At 43.2% G+C, this 21,510-nt stretch overlaps 1 protein-coding gene across 1 annotated transcript in view; it reads left to right on the plus strand.

Annotated features, from left to right (window-relative positions):
- The window catches only part of HECW1 (HECT, C2 and WW domain containing E3 ubiquitin protein ligase 1), a 270,983-nt gene that overhangs the window by 190,645 nt on the left and 58,828 nt on the right, over nt 1-21,510 (plus strand). Inside the window, exons 17-21 of the mRNA XM_070369359.1 lie at nt 5,463-5,546; nt 5,944-6,053; nt 10,608-10,728; nt 11,484-11,597; nt 12,657-12,809. Of these exons, the coding sequence (XP_070225460.1) occupies nt 5,463-5,546; nt 5,944-6,053; nt 10,608-10,728; nt 11,484-11,597; nt 12,657-12,809 (582 nt within the window). The remainder of the gene's footprint in view (nt 1-5,462; nt 5,547-5,943; nt 6,054-10,607; nt 10,729-11,483; nt 11,598-12,656; nt 12,810-21,510) is intronic.

Raw genomic sequence — 21,510 nt, forward strand, 5'->3', positions numbered from 1 at the left:
GGTTTTACTCTACATAAGTTAGAGCCTCCATCCTCCCAAATGCCCATCTCAACTCCTCCCTCTTTCTTCAGCTTCACATCTAAACACTTACCTCCTCACTTTCTTCCAACCCTTCTTTTCTCTCCTCCCTGCATGGCCTATGCTTGGATCGTCATCATTTCTCTGCTGGACCTTGCAGGGATCTCTTAGCAGATATCCACTTTCACTCTACTATAAACAGTGTTACCTCCTTAGATCCCATGCCACCCCATGCCCTTCAATAAAGCTTCCCATGGAGTATCCTTAGGGCTAGCTGCCATAAGGGCACTCTTCTGCAGAACCTCAGAGCAGCTCAGTGTTAGCCACCAGAGTTCTTGGCCTTCCCCAATCAACAGAAATTGACTAGAGGCCAGACAAGAAATTCAGGCAAGGTCGTATTGGTACCTGCTGCAGCAGAGGGGAGCAAAAAGGAACAACAGGTCGCCTTGCTTGCTCACTCCCCTGGGTGTGGGGGGCTTGGTTTCTTATGTAGGGGGAGGGGAGGGTGTATCCAGGGGTCGGTCCAGAGGGGTGGCTTGGGTGTTTTACACCTCCTTTTATTTGGTGTTTTGGGCAGAGGGCATGCTCAGTTACCCAGCTTTTGTTTCTGACCCTCTACTTTTGCTTCAGGCTCTTCAAAAGTGGCAGTTGGGTTTTTTGGTCTCTGTATCTGTTGTCCAGAATTTGTCCCAACTGCCCACACACACAGTTATTTCTAGTCCCATACGGTTACATTCTATTCTGTTGTTCAAGGAGAGGTATGTCCAGGGGCAAGCACTGCAGCACGACCACAAAGGGATCCAAGTCCCAGGCCTGTCTCACTGGAAGCCTCTCTGGAATTTAGTCCTCAAGGAAATATGCCACATAATAGCAGGTGGAGGGGCAGTGGTGAATATGTGACTCTGTCCTTACTGTCATTAAGGGGGCCAGCTAGGATCTTGTTTCAGGCTGGGCTGCTGCCCCTCACCCTCCGTGGGCCCTGATCGGCCCTGCCTTTTCCCTAATCCTGCCGTGGCTGCCCTAGCCAGGCTACTGAGCAGTTCAGGCCAGATTTGTGATTTGGGGACTCATGCCCACTCTATGAGGGTTTCAGAGACAAGTGAAAGAGGCTGTCCATGTAGATCTTCTGCAGTTTTTTCTTCCTCTCTGATACGACAAGACCTTAGTTTCATGGGGGAGGGGGTGGAAATCTGGGTATAGTTTGAGAACTTGTGAAAAATGCATCAACTAATAAAATTGGCTTATTTACATGGGGCCCTTGGGGGGAATTCTTTGTGGGGAGTACTTCAGTTCCTTGTGAAACTCTGAGCTCCTTTTCTAAAAAGGGACTGGTTTTGACGGAACCTTTCTTATACCAGAGGTCATGCTAAGGCAAGTTGTAAGCCCTCTCGTAAGAGTGGAATTCTTTGCAGTTCCACTAGATGCACTGTGGGTGAGTAGATGAACTGTGTTGAGACACTCCTACATCTTTTCTCTCCAGTATTTCAAAATGCATTAACAAATGCTTCCATTTTCATCATTCAATACAAACAATACAAACAAAATACAAACAAACACAATACAAACAAAATAATGCCAAAAAACAAAAACAAAAACTTCTCACCCTTCTCATGGCTCCTGTTGTGTATATAGTAAAGTCAAAATTTCTAAGCACAATTTCCATAGTCCCCTAAGTCAGGCTCTAATCTAACTCTCCATCCTGGGCTAGTTTTTTCTTCCTTCTGGTGTCTTTCACCTCCCTCAAAGGGCCTGTATTTTATCCTACCCCCACCCTTCCTAGAATGGCTTTTCTCTTAAGGGCACTTCAGCCCATTTTAAAGGCTCAAATCAAATGCAAAGATTCAGTGATCTAGGCAGACTTTAGCATTTATTTTGCCTTGCTTTACTAGCATTTGTTTTTGTACTTCTAAGATATTTTTCCTTTATCCGTTGTATTCTACCACTACTGATGTCTGCCTACAACACCATAAGCTCCTTAAGGCAGGATCTATATCTTTGTGTTTGTACCACTCTCCTGTCAGAGCCTGACCCTCTACTTTGAAGACAGGAAACCATGATCACTTTCAGATTGAACTAAAGATCTTTATCTTGAATGAGTGTGACTTCCATTTATTTTCAACTCTGCCCAAGTTTTATTACTGTGCCATGGAAGGCAGGGCCATATTTGGTCAATTCTTGGGCTGCTCTCTGACTCACACTGCATAATAATTTAAGAGAATCTCCAAGGGATTTTCAGAAGCATTGTACTACCTGAAAACTTCCTGATACATCACTGCTCTTGAACATTTTTTACCTTACTGACTCTACCACTAAGTAAGGAATTTGCTGCTTGCTTGTGGGAGAAATGTCAGCTCCCCAAAGGCACTAGAGTCTTATTTAAATCATTTTAAAAGCAATAAAAACAATATTCTGTGAAAATAAAGACTGAAGTATATTTCCCAAGGGAAGTGAAGAGTTTCAGCATTTATATAGCAAACACAATGTGATTTTGTCACATTATAACAAAATCTAAGAAACCTTGAAGGTTCTGTTGCAGTGTTTGTACAATTAAACTTTTCCAGATATAGGGGACATGAAATTAGGGAATGTTGGAATTAGAAAAAGTTTGGAAATTAATGTAGAAACTAATATCCTTCTTAAGGTTAAGGATGCTTCTGAGAATCTGAGGAAAGCTCTTATAGACTCTTCCAAATATAGAAATGTGAATCTTTGTATATAATTTCAAACAGTTAATGGACCCTGAAGGACCTGTAGAGTCCAGATTGGAAATCCAAATAGCTCCTCAAAAATTGAAAACTCAAAGTGACATCAGAAACTGAAATCAAAAAGGCAAAAGGAGAGCAAACGCCCGCTCTTCAAGGGGTCAGGCTTCAAGGATCCAAAAAACGGGGCACTACTCACTGTGACTGGGCCTTTGCCCGCCCCCCTAGCTGTGGTGTGAGGGTGAGTCAACTTGATTTTAAAGGTCCACGAGTTAAAGGAAAACCTCCTCTCCCCATGATGCTGCCCAAAGGCAGAACTTACTGCTTCCTCTGTGGTCCTCATGAGGGGCCCATGATCTCTGCTTGGTCATTGCTATTCTCAGGGAGCCGTGGACCCACTGTCCTGGATTCACAAAGCCAGTTGCTGGGTTAGACGATAGAGGACGAGTTCTCAGAAAACCGAGTTCAGCAGACAGAAGTGAATCATAAGGAAACCACACAGGAAGAGGGAAGATGCAATGGTAGCCATCCTCATTCATTCTTTCTTTCTTCAATGAGTACTTTTATTGGGCAGGTATTCTGAATCAGGATGGCGCTAGGGCTTCATACCCAGTACTGAAGCAAAACAGACATTGATCTCATGGGACTTATAATCTATTGAGAAAGACAAATGATAGACAGTTGTGACATTTTTAAGCCAAATATATAGCTAAAGATTGTATTATGGGCCACGGAGGACATGATCAGAATTCAGAGATAATGAAAGAGGGGTGTCAAGGATTTCATTATAGATATTGAGTTTTGAGATCTTTGAGGCCACAAATGAAGATGTCAGGATGTCAAAGAAGCAGGTGGCTCTACTGACCAGAGCTCTGATGGGAGCTTTGCACTGGAGAGTTCTTGATGGGATGCAGGCAAGAGAGGCAGATGGCATTCTCACCTTCAGAGATCTCCCCACACCTAGGCCCCAGTGCCTTTGGGCTGGACCCAGGGGCATTTGGAGGCCCCTTAGACTAGTAGGTCTGCCTGAGATTTTCACAAACATGACAGAGGGTGTCATGTCCCCTGAAGAGCCACCAAAACTCTCAGAAAACTCTGCTTGGATTTCTGACATGTGGATGTGGTTTGAGTGTGGGGAGCAATGGTAGAACTACTGCAGGGGACGCCTCTTCCCCTGCCTGAGGAAGGCACCCTGCTGCCCTCGTGGACTTGACTCTCTTCGGTCTTCTTTTCCCCAGGAATCCTGGGAATAAAGAGTGTCCCCTAAAATGTTCTCTCCCTTTTTCCCCAGGCAGGAAGACCAGGGGCATACCCAGATATGGGTCTGTTGGGGTAGCAGAGTGACTTGTCCCAGGGACATTGCCATTGGGAGAACACATCAATTTGACAGTCCTTCATGGGACTGAAGTCAGTAAACCAGAGGAGCAGGGTCCACAAGAGTCCTCCAGAGAAGAGGGCTGTTAGGTGGTGTCAGGATTTGAGGACAGCACTCGGGCGCATGTAGTCAAGGACACGGAGACACAGAAGGAGGAGCGGCTGCTGGAGGAGGTGTGGTTCTCACACCCCTGCCCGGGCTTTCACCTGGTCCAATTTCCAAATCCCCCATCAGAGAAGCTACTATGAGCACCCCTGGGTTTTGGAAATAACATTTACCACAATGGTGCTCTATCTATACTGACAGGTTGGACCACAGTGCGTTTCTCTGTTTAATCCTATTTTGTGTATCTTTGTTGAAGCCAAAAAGTTTCTCTTGTCTCCTTAAAAAGTACCCACACCAAAAGGTCAATTTCATTATATTTTACCTGAAAGCAAGCAAGTTATGATGAAGATTTGGATTCACATTATTATAATCAGAGAGAGAAAAAAGTTATATCTGCAGTATTTTTATTAATCTTTTTTTAATTGCCCATTAGAGGAAACTGACTAAAAGGTATACCAGATCACTCTTTATTAATTTCTTACAAGTACATGTGACTCTAAAAGCATCTCAAAATTTTAAACAAAAAAAGTGAGATTAATAAAATATCAGTCCTTAAGTCTTCCCAGATTTCTGCTGTATCTCTTCAAGAAAGAGAAAAAACATCTAACTTCTTTGAAGCATGATTACAAGGGATGATTGTTGGCCATAGTATTTAAAATTTTTGAATATTTGAATGTTAGGAAAACACATTACAAAGTTCATTTGATCAAAAGGAAAAATCCTATTTATCTATAGACTTATTGGAATAACTGCCAGATTGGAGTTGAAGGTTATAAAAAAGTCAGAATTCATGTGTTGTAATTAAACAGAGACAAATTGATGCCTATGCTTGGATTGACGTGGGAGGTTCTCCTGTATTCTGGGGCTGGACCCCCTCTCTGGACTCAGTATGGACTTAATTCATTTTCCATCAGGCATAAGGTTTCTCAAGAGACGTCCCCTGACTCTTTCCTCCCATGGCTTCTAAAACACCGTGAGCCCACAGCGGCCCTTCCCAGCTCCACTCCCAACTGCGTGGCTCTCTAAGGACCCACCAGTGTTGTGCTCCTCAGCTTCTGTCCCCATGTGAGTCTGAGAAATACAGTTCCTAGACAAGCATCCTGGGAACCTGTGATACGAACCTAAGCTACCTCAAAACACTCTGGACATTAGAACATCACTGTTCAGCCCTACTGAAGGTGAAAAGGGGGTTGGAGAGGGATTCACTCCTTAGCTTTTATGTCCGTGCGTAATTCTTATTTTCTTTTCCACATTTATCCTAGGGAGAAAATCCATTACATTCGGACTGAGGGTAATCATGGGCTTGAAAAGTTGTCCTGTGATGCAGATCTAGTCATTTTGCTGAGGTAAGGGGCTGAGCCTGAAACAGTTCTGGAAAAGCAACTGGAGAAACTGCTCTGGGTGGTTCTCCACGACAGCCTGGACTAAAACACCCACTGTTTGTTCTAGAGGAGTCTAGTGGCTGTGACTGAAGTGGGGCACCCGCCTTACACCTGCTGTTCATTTCCTTCTTTACGTGTACGGCTGGGGTATCCTAAGCTACATGTGCTCCTTGATGGAGACCTTGCTGTAGGACTAATTAGGGTTTAAAAAAATAGGGAGAGTTTGCATGCAAGGATGTGCCCATCTAAGTGAATCTAAGCGCTTTTGTTGTCTCATGAGAATTGTACCTACTCTTACAGCAATTCGTGAACATTCTCTCATGGACAGAGAACTAACTTAATTTGTTTTTCTACTTTGCAGTCTCTTTGAGGAAGAGATTATGTCCTATGTCCCCCTGCAGGCCGCCTTCCACCCTGGGTACAGCTTCTCTCCCCGCTGCTCACCCTGCTCTTCACCTCAGAACTCCCCAGGTAAAGTGAGGTTTTGGCTCTCTGTCTCCTGCCAGTGACAACCTGTGTTTCCACTAGATGAAGCTGCCCCCTCTCCCTTATTTCCTTTCAATTTTCTGATCGTACGCACACTAAGTTGGGTGTTGACACATTGCCACCTGTTTTAGTAATGCCCCCAAGCTATTACGTGTTTTGCATTTTTAAATGATTTGGAAACATTTATTGTGAAACTAATATTTCATGATCGGAGAAGGCGATGACACCCCACTCCAGTACTCTTGCCTGGAAAATCCCATGGACAGAGGAGCCCGGTAGGCTGCAGTCCATGGGGTCGCTCAGAGTCGGACATGACTGAGCGACTTCACTTTCATTTTTCACCTTCATGCATTGGAGAAGGAAATGGCAACCTACTCCAGTATTCTTGCCTGGAGAATGCCAGGGAAGGGAAGGGGGAGCCTGGTGGGCTGCTGTCTATGAGGTCACACAGAGTCAGACACGACTGAAGCGACTTAGCAGCAGCACTAGCAGCAATATTTCATGATATGAAAATTATAATGAAATTCATGCTTCATTGTCTATCAATAAGATTTACTGAAACCCAGTGACACCTGTTTATATATTTTTTATCATTTAAATTAATTTATTTATTTTAATTGGAGGCTAATTACTTTACAGTATTGTGGTGGTTTTTGCCGTACATTGACATGAATGTTTATATATTTTTGTGGCAACTTTCATGCTACAAACAGCAGAGCTGAGTAGTAGTAACAGACACCATAGGACCCCAACATCTAAAATATTTGCTATCTGGCTCTTTACCAACAAAGTCTGTGGGCCCCTGCTCTAAATTGCTGGTTTTTTCTAAAGCATATTCTCAAAGCATTTAAAAGGGAAGAGCTCTTTCTAGGACATTCTGCCTTAAGAATCAGAATGTTATTAGTTACCAATTTGAGTATTTTTTTGTTAAGCTGTAAAGGAGTTGCTAGGTTCCATACTAACTAGGGACCACCTTTATATCCCCATGAAGATGTCTAAGAATTTTTAAATATGATATGAAATCGTTCCCCTAAAGTTTTCTTAGAATGAATTTACTCATGATACTCTTTGTGGGTATTTTCCATTCCAAATGAGCAAGTGTATATTGAACTGTTTAGCGAAAAGAGAAGCTATTATTTCCTGGGTTCATCAAGATAATTAGCTTAAGACAAATTAATACTCCCAAACAAGATCCAGATATTGAAAAATTTTCCCCTATTGTCTTGATTTGCAGTGTCATGTTGTCATGGATGTTTGTGGTAAACTCAAATTTATTTTTATAACTTTAAAATTTAGTAAAGGAAGTTAGTTTTGAAAAATCTAGTAACTTCCTATCTCATAACCTCTAAAGTCAGAGTTCAAACTTTGCTTTTGAAGCCAGTGGGGAAATGGAGAAGAGAAACCGAATTTAGCAATATGCTTTGTCCCCCAGAAGGGATGTCTCACTCAGCTTGTGTCACTCAATACTGCCATAGGTCTAGAATATCTCAGTTCAGTTCAATTGCTCAGTCATGTCCGACTCTTTGCGAACCCAGGGACTGCAGCGTGCCAGGCTTCCCTGTCCATCACCAATGCCCAGAGTTTACTCAAGCTCACGTCCATCAAGTCAGTGATGCCATACAATCATCTCGTCCTCTGTCATCCCCTTCTCCTCCTGCCTTCAGTCTTTCCCAGCATCAGGGTCTTTTCCAAGGAGTCAGTTCTTAAAACTGGAATACCTTTCTCTTTGGTGCACCCCCATCATGTCATTCAGAACTATCTCCCAGAGGTAGTTTTGCTAATCCTAAAATCTGTTTTTAAGTCAGTATCTCTTTGTTATCCCTTCTTCCACGAGTGTATCAGTGGCATTGTTGAGGAAATGTTCCATGAGTGCTCCCTCTGACATACAGTATAACTAAGATGACATGCTTGGGAAAAGGAGGACCAAGAGCTTTGTCAGAGGCAGCATCAGCACAATCAGTTACTTCTGGTATGCACAGGATGACTTACTTCTGGAGAGCAGAGCATTCCCATTTAGGGGACTTGTGTGTCTGCATGATGTTTGGTCCCAGTCTGAAAATGTGTCTATGTGTATGCATTCTAAGTCGTGTCTGACTTTGCAACCTCATGGACTGTAGCCAGCCAGGTTCCTCTGTCCATGAGATTCTCTAGATAAGAATACTGAAGTGGGTTGCCATGCCCTCCTTTAGGGGATCTTCCTGACCCAGGGATCAAACCCATGTCTCTTAGGTCTCCTGCATTGGCAGGTGGGTTCTTTACCACACAGCCACCTGGGAAGCCCCAAATTGTCTACACTTTGGTCCAAACTTCTGACACTAGAGTATGGTTTTGACATCATTACATGGTGAAGATACCATCTTGCAAATAGAAAAACTAAGGAAGTATAAAGAATTATTCGCTAAATGAGAATTGTTTGGGTAAGTTTTTTTTTAAAGGAATCAGCATTCCTAATAGCTGTCTGGTGTCAGACATTACTGTCACCATGAACTCAATCATCCAATTTATGTATCAAAGTCCTTAATTCTTTACTCTCCTAGCTTTGATCACAGGATCTCAGAGTGTATAATCCAAATATTTGATGCTAAATTTTACAATTCCCACATTTCTAGACCTTTATGACTTTTACCTGAGGCAACAGAGATAGTGACTCATGCATGCCAAACCACCTCATGAGGCATAAATCATTAAAGAAATGCACAATAGTGACCATGGGCATAGTGGTAGCACCAGCAGTGAGAAAGCCATCTTATAAAATACACCGAAATCTGCTAGAAGGAAATTATACTTGCACCTGCAGACTTGTACTCTAGTTTTACCTACATTCTGAAACATGGCATTTCAGCAAAGACACTTTCCTCTTCAAGTGGTGGCTTGGTTCCTTCTCATAAGTCACCTCTTCAGTTGGCTTTGGTGACACCACTGTAGGCATTTCATCTATGTCTTTGGCCACCTCTGCAGACTCATCCTTCCCTTCCTACCATCCTCAAGACTCAGTGCCAGGTTTCATTGTCCTCTCTTTCAAACTATGTCTCTTTCCAATCAAATAGTCAAAGGTGCCACCATCAAAGACCAAGCTTGTGATCTCCCCACAAATCTGTGCCTCTTCCATTTGTGCCCATCTCAGTGAAAGTCGCCAAAGTCCATTCCATTATAATGTCTGAAACTCACCTTTACTTCCTACCTATATCCAGTTCATTGCCTCCTAAACACATCTCCAATCTGTCCTATTCTCATCTCCACTGACACCACCCTAGTCCAGTTTAGGTGGGCTAAATCCATTCTGAACCTCTATGGTTTTCTCTGTCTACTGCAGAAAGACTGAGGTTTCTATAACTCTAGATACATCATCATCTTGGCTCCTACACACTAACTTTCTGTTGTGTTTAACATTGAACAAAATCATTAAATTATTTAAAAGAGAAAACCTTATCCTATTTGTACTGTATCCTATTTGACCTGTCTCCTGCCCACCTCCCAAGCTTTGTTTTACATCATTCTGGTCCTCACTCCCTGTGCTCCAGATAAACTGGAGCACCACTTCCATCCTGCCTCAGTACCTTTGCACATGCTGGTGCTCTACCTAGAATCTTCTCCCAGCTCATCTCTTCTCTTAGCTAAACAGAAGCCTTTCCTAACTCACTCAGTCTAATTCATGCCTACTTATTCTTCACATGTTTCCCAGGGAAGCCTTCCTGAACTTGGCTAGAGTGTCCTGTGATCTCAGAGAACTGAGTTCTCTTCCTTCATGGGTAACAATCATCTCAACCTGTAATTATATTCTCATTTCTGTGAGTTTGATGGTGTCAGTCTTCTCCAGATTATAAATTCAATATCTGGAACATAAACTAAACATTAGTTGTTGCAGGAGCAAACTGTGATCCTAGCCATCTGGGAAACTTGCAAAAGAATGTTATCTTTTCCAGTCCTTTTTTCATTGAAAGGTATATAAAGATAATAAGGCATTTACAAAACATTCTAAGTGATACAAAAGCTCCTTCTATAAATAGTAAGGAATTATTATTAATAATAATATTCTTAATAATTTTTCTTTTATGGTACATGATAATCTAATATAAACCCCTAAATACTCTGTGTTCTAATAGGTATGTTTATATAAGCATCAAGGTCAATATAGTTAGAGAAGTACAATATACACATATATTACAATCTTGGTTGCTCCATTGTAGTTACATTCACTTCTAGCAACTTATAAGAGCCTAATTTGATTTATGTCATTTTTGAATATTTAGGTAAATTAAGCCAATAAATATGCTCATCCAGGTATTTTGAAGAGAGATACAATTTGAAATGGAATGTAAAATAGAAGTATGTATTATCATCAGAATTTATTTTTCTCTGCATCATATTATTTCTGGTTATTATCAAAGTGACTGAGGGAGTGATAGGGAAACTTCTTGAAGGAGAAAAATATGAAGACTTAGGATTGTGCCTCTGGTTGGACCTCCCATTACCATTGCTCTCTGCATATTTGTTCTTCAGTAAAAAGTGATGACCTTCAGCCTATGTGCTTCTCTGCAGGTTTACAGAGAGCCAGTGCAAGAGCCCCTTCACCCTACAGGAGAGACTTTGAGGCCAAGCTCCGCAATTTCTACCGAAAACTGGAAGCCAAAGGATTTGGTCAGGGTCCAGGGAAAATTAAGTGAGTGATTTAATTGAGCTCCACTGAGCTTGGCACTGAATTCAGTTGGAAGATATTTCTATCGTTTTCTCCTCTATAACTTGGTAATATTTGTCTGGAAATCGGATACCATGGTATGACATCAGTCATGGTCATAAAATTGAGGAAAGAAAAAGTTAGGAAGTTGGAAAGAAGAAAGGAGGTTAAGAAATTGGAAGGGAGCCAGGAAGAGAAGGTAAGGAGAGAGAGGAAGAACAGTCGATTTCAGACAAAACCATGTATAAAATCAATGGCAGGCCTTCTCAGAAAACAAGGAATCTTGAACTAAATAAAAACTCTTATGTTTCCCTTTACATATTTTTGGGACAAATTTAACTACTCATTAGTCAAAAAGCTTTGATTTGGGGATCTAAGTAAGAAGTTGTTTCTCCCCGCTATATGATTACTATTTTCATCTTGAAAAGCTGAACCCAAATTCAGGTATTCAACTTAAGAGATTCTTCTTAGAATTGATAAAAAAAAAAAAAAATATCCTGGCAGTAGTATAATATGGATGGAGTGTGTCCCATTATAAACTGGTACGTGTTGTCCTGGTACTTTTATCATTTTGAAAAGAGTGTCAGAGTAAGTGCATGGTTGAACTGATGGAATCTGTACCTTGATGAAGAGCCTAGGGAGTGAGACTGTCAGCCTGGGCCCCCACATCTCACCTAGAACATTCCCAAGCGTTGGAGCCCAAGCCCTGGCTACCCGCCCACATGGCTTCTCATTTCTAGGCTCATCATTCGTCGAGACCACCTGTTGGAGGGAACCTTCAATCAGGTGATGGCCTATTCCCGGAAGGAGCTCCAGCGGAACAAGCTCTACATCACCTTTGTTGGAGAGGAGGGGTAAGCCACCAGCACTTTCATGTAGACACCTCAGTGTGGGTAGACCAGAGCCCCCAGGTCTTGGGTGATTTTCCTCAAGGAGCAGGGTGGCTCTAAGCCTTTGCCCCAAGGTGGTTCTGATCATATCCTCCCAGGAGGCCTTTCTCTCCAGGTGTTGCCAATCTTTGAATTTCATGTTCTCCAAAAGCCTAAGATGATTGGCATGTTCTAGAATCTGAGGTTACATGCTCAAAGTATAAGCCCAAAATATAGACCAATCTACTAGATCTTTACTTTTTCAGGATATACCCCGAAAGCTATCCCCTTGGTGTACCCATCCCTCTGAGTATCTGATCAAAGAACTCTTTCCCCAAGAGTGCACACATATGACTGGTGGTGGTGGTAGTGGTTGAGTTGCTAAGTCTTGCAACCCCATGGATGTAGCCTGCCAGGCTCCTCTAACATGGGGTTTACCAGGCAAGAATATTAGAGTGGGTTGCCATTTCCTGCTCCAGGGGATCTTCCCAACCCAGGGGTCAAACCCAGGTCTTCTGCATTGCAGGTGGTCTCCAGCCTTGTGGGCAGATTCTTTAATGACTGAGCCACCAGGGAAGCACATATATGACTGCTTACCAAATTTTTCATGTACTTTCAGTGATTTCATAGCAAACCATCTCAACCGTGGAAAGCAAGCCCGCCCAGGAGGGCATAGCAGGATGAACTTAGCAGAAAGGGTTTTCAATTCATGCGCATGCACCATCACAGGAAATTATTTTCTGTCTCACATGACAAAGTCCAGCTGTGGACCAGCTATGTGTTTTACCCAGTAGGTGTGATGTAATTGAGGAAGAAGTTTAAGGAACACTGCCATAAATGTTTAAGAACATCATCCTCAAATCAATCACTGCATCCTCATTTTCTTCAGCAAATTAGGCTTCCCTTGGGATCCATTGTAAAGTGCAGAGGCTGCCCTCTACTTTCCTGGCACTGAGTCTGAAAGGGCAAGCCAGGTCCTGCAGAGGGACAGGTCCCCCACCTCCCTCATGTAATGAGCTTCCCGGACCTCTGCTTCCTTTGCAGCCTGGACTACAGTGGTCCTTCGAGAGAATTCTTCTTCCTTCTGTCTCAGGAGCTCTTTAACCCTTACTACGGACTCTTCGAGTACTCTGCCAATGACACCTACACCGTGCAGATCAGCCCCATGTCTGCCTTTGTAGAAAACCATCTTGAATGGTAAGAGCTGGAATTTTCACTTTCTCATATTGGAAAGTTCTGGTCTTTCTCAGTCAGAAGGCAGTGGTATTCCTTGAGGATCATTGTGTTTGAAGCAGTGGCCCGATGTCATGAGGGGTGATGAAAGTAAACAACAAAGCATTGGAAACAAAATTCTCTCCTAGTTTTCACCCAGAATACAAAATGAATCACTAAAGATGCTGCAAATTTCCTATCAACTGCACATTGATGTAAGATACTACAGTTTTTCTTCTGAGGAAACACTGAGGTAAGTAGATATAGGTCCTGAGTGTTGATAATTCTACTAAAGTCCTAAGCGTTCCCAGGGAGGGCTTCTTGAAGATATTCATGGATTTGAGATTCTCTGATCTTGGACTGATGGCTTTTGTACTGTGGCCATCAGCTTCTGCATCTTGCTTTAAAATAAGGCTGTTGGGTTAGATGATCTCTCAGCATCCTTCTGACTTGAAAGTGCAACATGTCCTCTCATCTTGAGGCAATTACCACTTAAACTGAAATGAGTAAGAAGATCAGTATCGGTCAATTCTGTGCACTTCTGTGGCTGAGATTCCTCAGATATGGGTGGAAATCTCCAGAAAACTGCATGGGAGAACTAGGATGCATGCACTTTCCTGTTTTGTCACCCCCACACGCGACTTGAAAAGTACCCCGGATTTCACTACAGGAGCTCCTGTCATCAGGAGGGAAATGAGTCCTGGAAACTGCTGACATGGTTCTTATCTGACATAACTTACTGATGATGTGTTATGGGGCTTCTGGTGAAGGGAGCTTCTGGGGTAACACCTGGCCACTGGGCTTACAGCCCAAATCCCCATAATTTGATTTCATAATATCAGAACAACACACCTCTGCTAAGGCTGCCAGCTACAGCCCCAACTTCTCTCTCCAAACACTCTCACCTCTGAGTTCTTCTTTTTCTTTAATTATTTAAAGTTTATTTTATTGAAGTATAATTGATTTAGATTGTTGTGCTAATGTCTACTTTACAATAAAGTGATTCAGTTATACATGTATATATATTTTTTTCATATTCTTTTCCATTATGGTTTATCTTAGGATATTGAATATAGTTCCCAGTGCAATATAATAAGACCTTGTTGTTTATCCATTCTATATATAATAGTTTGCATCCCAACTTCCCAACCCATCCCTCCTCCCCTACTCTCCCACTTGGCAACCATTAAGTCTGTTCTCTTATGTCTGAGTCTGTTTCTGTTTCCAAGATAAGTTCATTTGTGTTGTATTTTAGATTCTCCATTTAAGTGATATCATATGGTATTTGTCTTTCTCTTTCTGACTTACTTCATTTAGTGTGATACTCTCTAGGTCCATCCAGCTTGCAACAAATGGCATTCTTTCTTTCTCTTTTGTGGCTGAGTAGTGTTCTATTGTGTATGCACCACATCTTCTTTATCTGTTCACCTATTGATGGACATTTAGGTTGTTTCCATGTAATGGTGATTATAAATAGTGTGGCTATGAACATAAGGATTCATGTATCTTTTTAAACATAAGGGTACATACACCTTTTTGAATTATACTTTCATCCAGATGCATGCCCAGGAATGGGGTTGCTGGATCATATGGTAACTCTGTTTTTAGTATTTTGAGGAACCTCCATACTGTTCTCCATAGTGGTTGCATCAATTTACATTCCCACCAACAGTGTAGGAGGGTTCCCTTTTCACCACACTCCCTCCAACATTTATTATTTGTAGACTTTTAAATGATGGCCATTCTGATCTGTGTAAGGTGGTACCTCATTGTAGTTTTGACTTGCATTTCTATAACACTTATCAATGTTGAGCATCCTTTTACATGCCTACTGGCCATCTGTATGTCTTCTTTGGAGAAATGTCTCTCTAGATCTTCTGCCCATTTTTTTATTGCATTGTTTGCTTTTTTGTTATTGAGTTGTATGAGCTGTTTGTACACTTTGGAAATTAAGCCCTTATCAGCCACATCATTTGCAAATATTTTCTCCTAATCCATAGATTGTCTTTTGTTTTGTTTATGGTTTCCTTTGCTGTGCAAAAGCTTGTAAGTTTGATTAGGTCCCATTTGTTTATTTTTCCTTTTATTTATCTTGCCTTGGGAGACTGACGTAAGAAAACATTGGTCAATTTATCTCAGGGAATGTTTGCCCATGCTCTCTTTTAGGAGTTTTATAGTGTCAAATGTTATATTTGCGTCTTCAAGGCATTTTGAGTTTATTTTTGTGTATGGTGTGAAGGAGCGATCTAACTTCACTGATTTGTACGAGTCAGCTCTTGAGCTGAGCAAGGCATATGCCTGCTCAGGGCATGTGCTTCAAGTGTTTGGCACAAGTGAAGAAGCAAATGTTGCTTTTTTGTTGCTTTTTGCCTTTGTTGTTCCTTTTCATGTAACTTATCAAATAAGTGGATGATGTAGCTTGGGAGACAGAAACACCCCTGATGGTGTGGGCAGAGCAGCAAGTCACTACAGAGAAGATTTAGGGCTAAGAACTGAAGACCAGCTCTAACTCAGTCACATTCCGATAGGGTTCACTCAGACAGTGGAGAGTACCATACCCCCATGAAACAAGAATATATGTGGGACTTCCCTGGGTCCAGTGGTTAAGAATCCTCCTGCTCGTGCAGGGCACACAGGTTTGATCCTTGGTCTGGGAGGATTCCACATGCCTCAGGGCAACTAAGCCTGTGCACAAAACTACTGGAGCCCAGGAGCTCTAGAGCCCGCAACCACAGCTGCTGGGCCCGTGTGCTGTAGCTACTGAAGCCTGCGCCCCCAGAGCTCATTGTTTGGCCACAAGAGAAGCCCCACGATGAGAAATGCACACAGCACAACAGAGAGCAGCCGCCACTCACACCTAGAAAAAGCCCACACGCATCAGTGGAGACCCAGCACAGCCAAAAATCAATCAATCAATCAATCAATCAATAATTTTTAAAGACTATATAGGTATGCAGATTATACTTCATATAATCCCCCAATTCTCTCAGTCTATGTGCATGAAATTTAAGATGGTGTCTTAGAGGTTATGAATTAGAGTTAGCAATCACTAAGGAAATGCTTTCACAAACATTACAGCATATAGGACTCTGCTGGGTGTTGTGGGGATACATTCATTAACTGAACAGTTGTAAACCAAGTGCATGCTGTGTGTTGGGAGAATACAAAAGTGAAGTGAACGTGATTTCTTCCCTCAAAGGGAGAGAGCACATGAGTAAATCTGTAATTCCACTATAGTATCTTAAATGCCAAGTTATACATATATAATACGTGTGTGTGTGTACGTCTGAGATACATATATAAGCCTGGGAATTGTATTAAATCATGAAGGAAAGTGTCTCACTCAACCCAAGGTAGGGGATGGTGCAGTGGGGAATAAAACCAGGGAATCTCATAAAAAGGGAATAATTGTGCCGTCTTTTTCTTCTTTTTTTTGCTTTTTTTTTTATGAAAAGGAGTGAATATATGTGCCAATCTTTACTGATAGTTGAGTAGGAGAATCAACAGAGCAGAGGAGAAAAGTGTTTTGAGGAGCCAATATTGGAAACAAGAATTGAAAGGTGTGAGAGGAAATGGAGCCTTTGGCAAGCAGTGTAGACAGATCAGAACAGAGAATGGCTTTTGGGGTTGTGAGAATGAGGCTGGAGACAGAGAGGCAGATGGTCGCATCACATAAAGAGAATACTGTCACTGGGTCTGTGTTTTTAAAAAGTAAATCTTGCCATAGCGTGGGGAAAATTTTAAGGACAAAAGGCTGGAAAGAGCTGAGACCAGCTCCAGAGAGGTTGATACATCACAGGGAGAAACAGAATTCAAACTGAGGTAGAAGTGGGGTCTGAGAAAGGAGGGGACTAACCTTAAGAACATCTCAGAGGGAGAAGAGACTCAGCTAGTTGTTTTACTGTTTGACTGTTGAGGTGAGAGGGAGAGAGAAATATAGAAAAAGTCTAAGGTTTCTGGTTGCATCATGCGATGGGTTGGGATGGTCACTGTGATGAGAATTACATGAAATAGACAACACTTAGAGGAAAGAGGAGGAATTCACTCTTTGACAGGTAGAAATTGCAGGTTCCATTATTAATACAGGTGGGTATATTAGTACGTACCTGGAATATTGCCTTGGAAATCTGGGCTGGAAACTGAGATTGGGAAACACTAACACAGTCATGAAATTAAAAGACACTTGCTCCTTGGAAGAAAAGCTATGAGAAACATAGACAGCATATTAAAAAGCAGAGACATTACATTGCTGACAAAGGTCTGTATAGTCAAAGCTATGTTTTTACAGTAGTCATGTATGGATGTGAGAGTTGGACGTAAAGAAGGCTGAGCACTGAAGAACTGATGCTTTTGAACTGTGGTGTTGGACAAGACTCTTGAGAGTCCCCTGGACTGCAAGGAGATCCAACCAGTCCATCCTAAAGGAGATCAATCCTGAATATTCATTGGAAGGATTGATGCTAAAGCTGAAGCTCCAATACTTTGGCCACCTGATGCGAAGATCCGACTCATTGGAAAAGACCCTGATGCTGGGAAAGATTGAGGGCAGGAGGAGAAGGGGACCACAGAGGATGAGATGGTTGGATGGCATCACTGACTCAACAGACATGAGTTTGAGCAAGCTCTGGGAGTTGGTGAAGGACAGGGAAGCCTAACGTGCTACAGTCCATGGTGTCACAAAGAGTCGGACACAACTGAGTAACTGAACAGCAAGAACAACACAGGCAGATTGGCTCAGGAGGAAGGAGGAGATGGGAGCTCGCAGAGGTGGAGGATACTGATGAGTCCGGGGTGGCCAGAGCCCCAGGTCCCTGGGGAAAGCTGAGAATGAGTGGCCAGGGTGTTCCAGCTTGGGAGGAATAGGACAGGGATGGAGGTGCTCCAGTGAAGACCTGCTTGTGGGGAAGAAGGCAGTCCAAGAAGGCAGAAGCTGGAGGGGGCATACAGAGGATACAAAGGGGTCCCCAGGGATTCAGAGCACAGGATTGGGAGGACAGAGCTTAGGACATCAGGGGATGATCACAGGAGCTGTGTTTGGATAGTGACAGAGGTTCATGAGGTTAAGTGCCCTAGTGGTGTGAAGGGGACCGAGTGTTCTGGAGGAAACATTGGGGCCAAGCACAGGAGTGACATAGGGAAGTCTACAGACTAAGGCCTGATGGAATACACAGGAGACTCCCTGGCCTTCTGGCCAACTCATTACCACTTGAGAGTGGCCTCAAGAGATGCCTTGCCAGCTGCCTGGACCCTGTTCTCAGGCAGGCTCTGTTGTCTCTGAACATCTCCGGCTGGATGAGGCCAGGTCGATGTGTCAGTTACACCCGGAGGAAGGAAACAGCAGAGATGTTGCAAGAATTAGCAAAGCTCTCTGGATGGATCCTTTATTAAAGTCAAAGGTGTGACAAAGTCTGGCCCAGAGGTGCTTGTTACCTGCTGTCTTTGCAAAGGAAAGGACTTGAGGACTTTTACCCACTGCTGTTCCTACATTGGAAATATTTGCTGTGTAGCCCAGAAGCAAAATGGCAAGGAGCTTTCGGAGCAACTAGCAATCTGAACAGAGCTCAGGCAGGTGAGAGTTCACATGGAATGGTGAGATGTTATGAAGTGATCTGGGACCTCCCCTCTGCTCTGAGGCTCTGACTCTGAACCTCAGTCTCCTAAGCCCCTGACTGACAGAAAAGCCCAAATGCAAAGCCAGTACTAGTCCCAGATTGAACCATGACCCTCACACAGGGTGGGACTCATGTTTCATTAGTGCCTCAGAGGTCCTAGGGGAGACAGGAGGTCACTACCAGTGGACAGAACTTGAGCCACTGGGGCCGAGTCTGCTTTAGCCTTGAAAAGGAAGCCCTGCTGGGCTGTGGGCATTTGAATCAGATGGTAGCGCTGCAGTTATTCCTTCTGGATATTTTCCTGTGAGCCGTTCTGCACCCCAGGGCAGATGGTTTTACCAAGAAAAGTGAGGGCACCCAAGTGCTGGGCCATTTTGACAAAAGTGCACCCAGGAAGGGTCAACACCCGAATGAAGTCACTCCAGGCCTTGCGCAAAGTGTGGCAGCAAGTGGATCCTGAGACCCCTGCCTGAGGCTTTGTCACTGTGACTGCACAGGGGCGGGCGGGGGTGGGACGGGGCCACTGAGGAAACCTGAACCCTGAGTTCTCAGAGGTTGGGCCAGCCAGGTGGCGCTGACCCATCGGCTGATCCCAGATGTAGGCGCCTGGCCTTCTTCCTTCCCTCACTCCCCAGGACACTTCATCCCACAGTCCACATGGGCGGTGAGGAAGATGACACTTACTATGACCAATACATCACTCATGAGAAAACAGAGACCAAAAGATTACAGGGCTCCTCACAGTCAGAGCCTTGACCTTGTAAAGCTGGAAATTGTCCCTAACACAGGATGGGCGAGGACAGGAGTCTGCCTGGAAGGGAAGTGACTCCCGGCCCCTGCCCTCTCTTCCCTCCGCAGACAGGCCTGTAGGCCAGAAATAAACAGAGAGAAAATCGATCAGCTTTACAGGATTAAACATCACCCTGGATGGAAATATTGCTCGGGTGTGGCTGGAAGAGGCCTCTTTGCATGGGTCATTTTTTAAATTATTATTCAAGTTCTGTATCTTTTCACTGACCTTCCTCTGTGTCCCACACTCTGTTTTGTCTGTATCCCCCTAGAGAGTAAGCTCCATGAAAGCAGAGATGGGTCTGTCTTATTTAACCCTAGCACAGGCCTGGCACTTAAGGTGTTCAAAAGAACAGCTCATTTGGGTGCATGAACAGAAGTTTGGGTGCATGAATAAGGCTTGTTCCACAAGCCACATGAGCCACTTCCTTCTACCAGGGCCATTAAGACAGAGGTCTCATATAAAGCAGGGGCAGTTAACTGCTCAAAGGTCACACTTTCATTTCTCATCTGTGGTTGTAAATCCCTTACAGTGTTGACGACAAACACACATGTCCCCTGGGAGCTTTGCACTCAGCTCTGCACGATGCCCACACTCTGCTTATTACTGACACAAGGTCACCCTACACACACTGCCCCTGCACCATGGGCCTCTGCCAGTCACCTCCAGGCCAGGCAGTACCCCAGAGATGGGCAAAGGGGCCTCTGACCCCAGGTCCTTCCCCTGCTGGCTCCTCCCTGACTGTAGCTACTTGAAATTCTCTGCTTCCTGCTTGCTGTGTGTGGGCTTTGCATATGCTGGGATGCAGCCTGGAAATCAAAAGGTTTCTACCTCCTTCCCTTTGTTTCTAGTGAAGTGCTGAGAGATACTATCATGAATAAATATGGTGAGGATTCTATACACACATAATAAGTAAACGGAAAAAAAATCTATTTTTTTGACCTTCAGCCTAAAAGGACTTTCCATAATTGTTTCATTACTCGTTTGTATTCCCCAGTTAGGTTGTATGAACCCTGCTTTGGCCCTAGCTCCGGAGGCTCTCTGCAGTGGCACAGGAGGAGGGTTCTTCTTCCCCTTCCCTTTGGTTAGAGCAGCCAAATAACAAAACTGAAGCCGAGATTGATGCAGCACAAGCTTTATTAAATAACCAAAGAATGGAGAAGCACAGACTAAGTTCACCAAACAACAACTCACCCACCAGATGGGAGGGATTTAATTTTTAGGAGTAAAGACAAAGGGAGAAGAAATAAGGCTAATGATGAAGAGACCTGTGCTTTAGTCTACTGGGGAAGGGGCAAGGTTTTTTCAAGGGAGTGTGATGCCACACCTCAGCCTTTTTTGATACTTAATATCCAGTCATGGTCAAAGGTAGGTGTGTCATTTAATATGCTAATATAGTAAATATCAGTGTCTGATGAGATTCAGGGTCTGTCAGATGAGGTCAGATTCATTGCCATCTTGTTTCCATCTGGTTCTTTCTGGTGTTTTTATTTGTATCTATCTTTCTTATCTCTTGACCCTCCAACTTAAAGGTTTATGTTAAGTCCTGCTAAAGGTGGGGATTGATGGGTTTTGAGCAGAAATGTGGAGTAACTCTAGCTACATTTGTACCACAGAATTTCCAAGTTGATAGGGACATTGTTAAAATTGCAAGGCTAACACTCATGCCAAGTAAGAGAGAGGAGGTGGAGCTGGAACCCCATTGGGCCTCCCATAAGAACTGTGGTCACATATGGACACAGCCCTGCCCACCCTAAATCAGGTAGAAAAAGGCCAGGAAATAGCACAACGTCCTTCTTCCACCCACCAGTCCCACTGGCCAAGCCAACCATGGACCAGAGGGCAAGGAATCTCCAACTATTGCAGCAATAATGGCCTATCCCCAAGGTCACAGAGTGGGACAGAAAATGATAGGAAACCCATGAGGAGTGCATGACAGGGATTAAAAATATCTGAAAGAGCCTGTACAATTCAGGACTTTCAGTTCATCCACTAAAAATATTACCATTTCCCTAACTGTATGTGTCCACTGTATGTGTCTTTGATCCAGAAATCTTAAAGTAATATTCCAAATTCCTTATCTTTATTCTTTGATTATGATTTCCATTTGCATATTAATGAGGTACTCATGCTGATTTTTTTATCCTTTTAATCATCATTGTATGCTGATTTTATGTCTCTCAAGATACAGAAGTGAATATAAAGCTAAACAATAAAACATTAATTGAAAATTTGTTAAACATGCTAAGCACTATTCTAGATACTTCCAACAGCCCTATAACCC

The sequence above is a fragment of the Bos mutus genome, chromosome 4, assembly GCF_027580195.1.
Source record: "Bos mutus isolate GX-2022 chromosome 4, NWIPB_WYAK_1.1, whole genome shotgun sequence".
In the NCBI taxonomy this organism is placed as follows: Eukaryota; Metazoa; Chordata; class Mammalia; order Artiodactyla; family Bovidae; genus Bos; species Bos mutus.